Genomic DNA, 4308 nt, shown 5'->3' on the forward strand with positions numbered 1-4308 from the left:
ATATAATATGAAAGAAATACATGTGAGTAAACGGCTATTAGAACTATTGCTTGGAAGATTTATGATTTTATATTTTAATGTTACGTGTGCATTGCTTCATATGCCTTGCAAAAGAATTGGAGGAAAACTCTTCTCCAATTTCTTCTTCTTATGGGAATCACACGAGAATCACGCATGCACTTCAATGATTAGGGAAATGATTTACAATAATAGATGATTTGAGATTTTTTGCTTTTAAAATAATCAAATTCTATATAAAATTCTTCAACTAGACAAGTTAAAATGATTAATTAATCAAGTTAACCAATCAACTGATTTTTATAAATTTTTATTTTTACAAATTTTCATGTATTTATCTTTAATAAACAAGTAATCGATCAGTTAATCTGGGTTAAAGATGATCTAGCTTGTGAAACTCTTGTTGAACAAACCTTGAGAAACTAAAATTGCCAAACTGATGCCGAGCCTTTTCTCCAAGCTACATGCTATAAGAGGTGGGTTTTTGGCAGCATACAAAAGTTCCCAACCCGATCTCTTGACAAGATCCCTCACAACTTGTTCTTGTACTGGATCTTCCAGTCACAAGCCATTTTATTCGTTTTTCCGTCAACTTTCAACATCAAACCAAGTTGCCACATATATTTACAAAGGAACTGTGGCTTTGCGGCAGGAAGTCATTCTTCTCAGACTCTCTCAGTTGCTCAGCAAAGCAATCCTACTGCACCACTACTGTACATGTGGTTGAATCGCAAACCTAAAATCGGTCTACACTAACGATATCAAAGAAGAGTACCGGGCGTACAAGCCTGAATATCCAGGTAAAATGAAGCCAAACTCGTAATTACTCAATGGCAGCAAAAGATTTTAGTAAGAAAGCTTCCAAATACAAAATTAACTATATTAAAACAAGTGTGCATTATTTTCCCAAGTTATATCAAGAAACAATCCCAGAGAATGTCTGCTTTGTCTTGCTAATGGTTTCCCAATTTCATTACTCACCCACCACCAAAAAAGTATGGCAAAAAAGGTGTCTCTGCACAGTATCCATCCACAATTTTTCTGTAAGAACCAAGCACAGTAGAGTTCCACCATTACAAGAAGTTTCCCACAAGTATGAGAAAGCAAGAATCCAAAGAACGAAGGTTGCACCGTTATCTTTGAAATCTCAGAGCAATTTCCATCAAGCAGAGTGCCTTGCAGAAGCCAAAATATTCCTCAAGTCTACAGACCATATCAGCATATGTGTGGATTTTTCAACTACATTCACAAAAGTGACCACATAAAAACAATCATGGAGTTCACACAAGACAGGGAAGGGATTGTTATTGAATCATGATGGATGACCAAAAGAATTGTTGTTGAGCGTAAGATTCAATCTGGATGAAAGCAAAGAATTCAATAACTCATTTACAGTACTTTTACAACTGGAATTAAATCAGGAAAAATAATAGGAGTTTAGAACTGCAAGACCTCAATCCATCCTTTCCATCCAAATCAAATGGTGAAATTAGAAACAAAGGACACGATTAGATCAGTTGAAACAATCAAAGGAAACATGAGGTGATTGTGATTAAAATGTGAAAGAGCTTAGAACTGCTAGAAAACCACTGTACCCTTTTCATCTATGATCCTTTATCTTGAAAGATTCAATTTCTCCTGGTACAGTTTCAATATCTGGGTAGATTCAGGACGCTGATTTATGAACTGCTGCAGGAACTTATTTTCAGATGCAATGAAGAATGTAGTGCTTCTGAAACTCTTCTCAATCAAACCTTGAGACACTAGAAATTGCAAAACCGAAGCCCTTGGAGTGAGCCTCTTTTCCAAGCTATACGAGACAAGTGTTGGGTTTTTGGCAATAAAAGAAGATTCCCAGCTCAATTTGTTGACAAAAAGATCCATCACTGCCACAACCTTCTCTTCAGATAGGGTCATAAACCATGGAGACTTTGCAAATGCTGCAAGAATCTCTTCATGGGACAAACCCCATCTCATATATACATCAAGTTTCTTTTCCCATGTGGATCTGCTCATGGACGTCAATGCTAGGATCGCGACGACAAACTGAGTCTTGCAAGGATCTAATCCCATTTTCCTCACTTTGCACAGCACCATGTTAAATTTCTTTGGACTCATCAACAATGTTTTAGGGTGGCTACGAACTAGCATAACAATATTCTTGTCAGGCACTCCATTATCTCGCAAAATCTGGGAAATATATTTCACAGTTACAGGATTAAGTTGAAGAACAAGAGGACTACTTTTGAATACTTGAACAATGGTATCATTTGGGAACCAATTTTTCAAAAAATCAAAAGTAGGGACTAACTGGTTTTCTAAGCTGCATCTCAAAATCCAAGGGTAGAAGGATATGATTTTAGCAACATCAGCGGTTGAAACACCTTTAGAATACAAAAACTCAAGTTTGGGTAAAAGGGTTTTGTCTGGATTGTACAAAAGCAGTTCAGGGCATTTACTGGTAAGTTTTAAAGTTTGGTTCTCTGAGAAGCCATGGTCCTTGAAGAAGCCAAGTAAAGAATCGGGTTTCTGTGGGGTTTCATAACGGACACGTTTAGAAGCTTCTAATGCAGATTTTAGAGAAAACCCACATTTGTTAACGAGGTAAGAAACAGTAAATGAGTGTTGATTTGCATTTCCATTGCTTTTGCTTGATGAGATGTGTCTAAGAGATGATAATAACGAAGGGTTTTCGAGAAAATAGTGTTGTCTATGATTTGTTGAAGCTCTTACAGAACTCCCTAACATCTGCATGTGGATTCAAACAACGAAAATGAAGCTTGAGGAATACAAAGCCACTTACCTCTCTTTCAATTTTGATTTTACAGCTCTACCTCTACACGTTGAGGACATATCAGCAGAGAACGAGGCGACTCGGTGTCGATGGACATGTCAGACCCACAAACCAATCCTCTTCTGTTTCTCTTTTCTTTAAGATAAGGTGAAAATGTCACCAAAATGTTGAACTTTGAAGGATTCTTGGCCATAAAGTGAGGATTTTCCGTGAAAATTATAAGTAATCAACGTCACAGATATTGATGTCATTTGTCCTTCCATTTATTGATTTTGGAGATGGCGTTTCAAATCCGTTACTTTTGACTGATTTTTCTAAGAGATATTGTCTTCTATCCATTCTTGTATGCTGTTTTGAAAAATGATATTTGATATTTATAAATTATTAAAGAAGTAATACAAATCAAATACTGCTGTTAATGACTTTTAAATTAGATGAAATCGATTACTTAAAATAATATTGTGAAGCATGTCATTGGATGGTGGGTATGGTTTCTGGATTAAAGGGCTGTTTTGAAAGGGTTAAGAAATAATCATAAAAATATTATTAATAGGGTTTAGGAATTGTTATTTTCTATTATAATTACTAGAAAATTTAATAGTTTACAAGATTAAAAATATTAATTATATATGAAAAAAACACATTACTCTCAGTACATCATATTTATAATAAGTTACATTGTTATTTAATTTTTTTAAAACTCATGTTTTTATTTATTAATTTGTTTAAAGTTCGATAAAAAAAATTTTTGATGAGAAAATTATTATCTTATTAGATTAAAACTAAATATCTTAAAATCCAAAAAAATTATGTAAAATACATATTATAAAAATTAAATGAACAACTTATTTTTCATAATATTTTTGAAGTTTTGATACTAAACTTATTGTGATACTCATTAACTAATTTTTCTTGAATTTGTCAAAAAATAATAAAAATATAAAAAAATTGCATATAATATGCATAAAAAGTTTTAGAACTTTTTTATATACACACAAATAAAAATATATTTTTTATTTTTTAAAATAAGTAATTTTTAAAAATCTTTTTTACTCTTCTAAATTCTAAAGAAAAACATTTATATTTAATATTCAGTTACTATCTTACAGTATAAGTTTAAAGCTTAAATATTAAATAAAATTATTAGAAAAAAAATATAAAGGATCCACAAATAATTTTGTAATGGTCTCTAATTTTTTTAGGATTTTTGAAAATTATTTGAGGTATATTTGGCAAATACAAAAATTAAAAAAATAAACATTGCTAGAAAATCAATATAGTGTATTTGCAAAAATCTCTCTTAACTAAAAACCAAAAGTTTTAAAAAATATCTTAAGGTCGTGTTTGACAAACACACTTTAAGGACAAAACATTTTTGTTTTTTCTTTTGAAAATGTTAAATCAACCAAACATTATCTTATTGAAAATAATAGATAATATACTCACATAACCCCCAACAAAATTAAAAGTCAATCTAAAAAAATTGAATATCAAGT

At 31.9% G+C, this 4308-nt stretch overlaps 1 protein-coding gene across 1 annotated transcript; it reads right to left on the bottom strand.

The window, feature by feature from the left end:
• Positions 1 to 841: 841 nt before the first annotated feature.
• LOC105119810 (uncharacterized) lies at positions 842 to 3148 on the bottom strand. The gene has a single exon (XM_011018001.1). It carries the CDS (start codon positions 2770 to 2772, stop codon positions 1633 to 1635), a length of 1140 nt encoding a protein of 379 aa, XP_011016303.1. The 5' UTR covers positions 2773 to 3148; the 3' UTR covers positions 842 to 1632.
• Between the last annotated feature and the right edge of the window lie 1160 nt (positions 3149 to 4308).

This window comes from Populus euphratica, unplaced genomic scaffold (assembly GCF_000495115.2).
Source record: "Populus euphratica unplaced genomic scaffold, PopEup_1.0 scaffold3622.1, whole genome shotgun sequence".
Classification (NCBI taxonomy): domain Eukaryota; kingdom Viridiplantae; phylum Streptophyta; class Magnoliopsida; order Malpighiales; family Salicaceae; genus Populus; species Populus euphratica.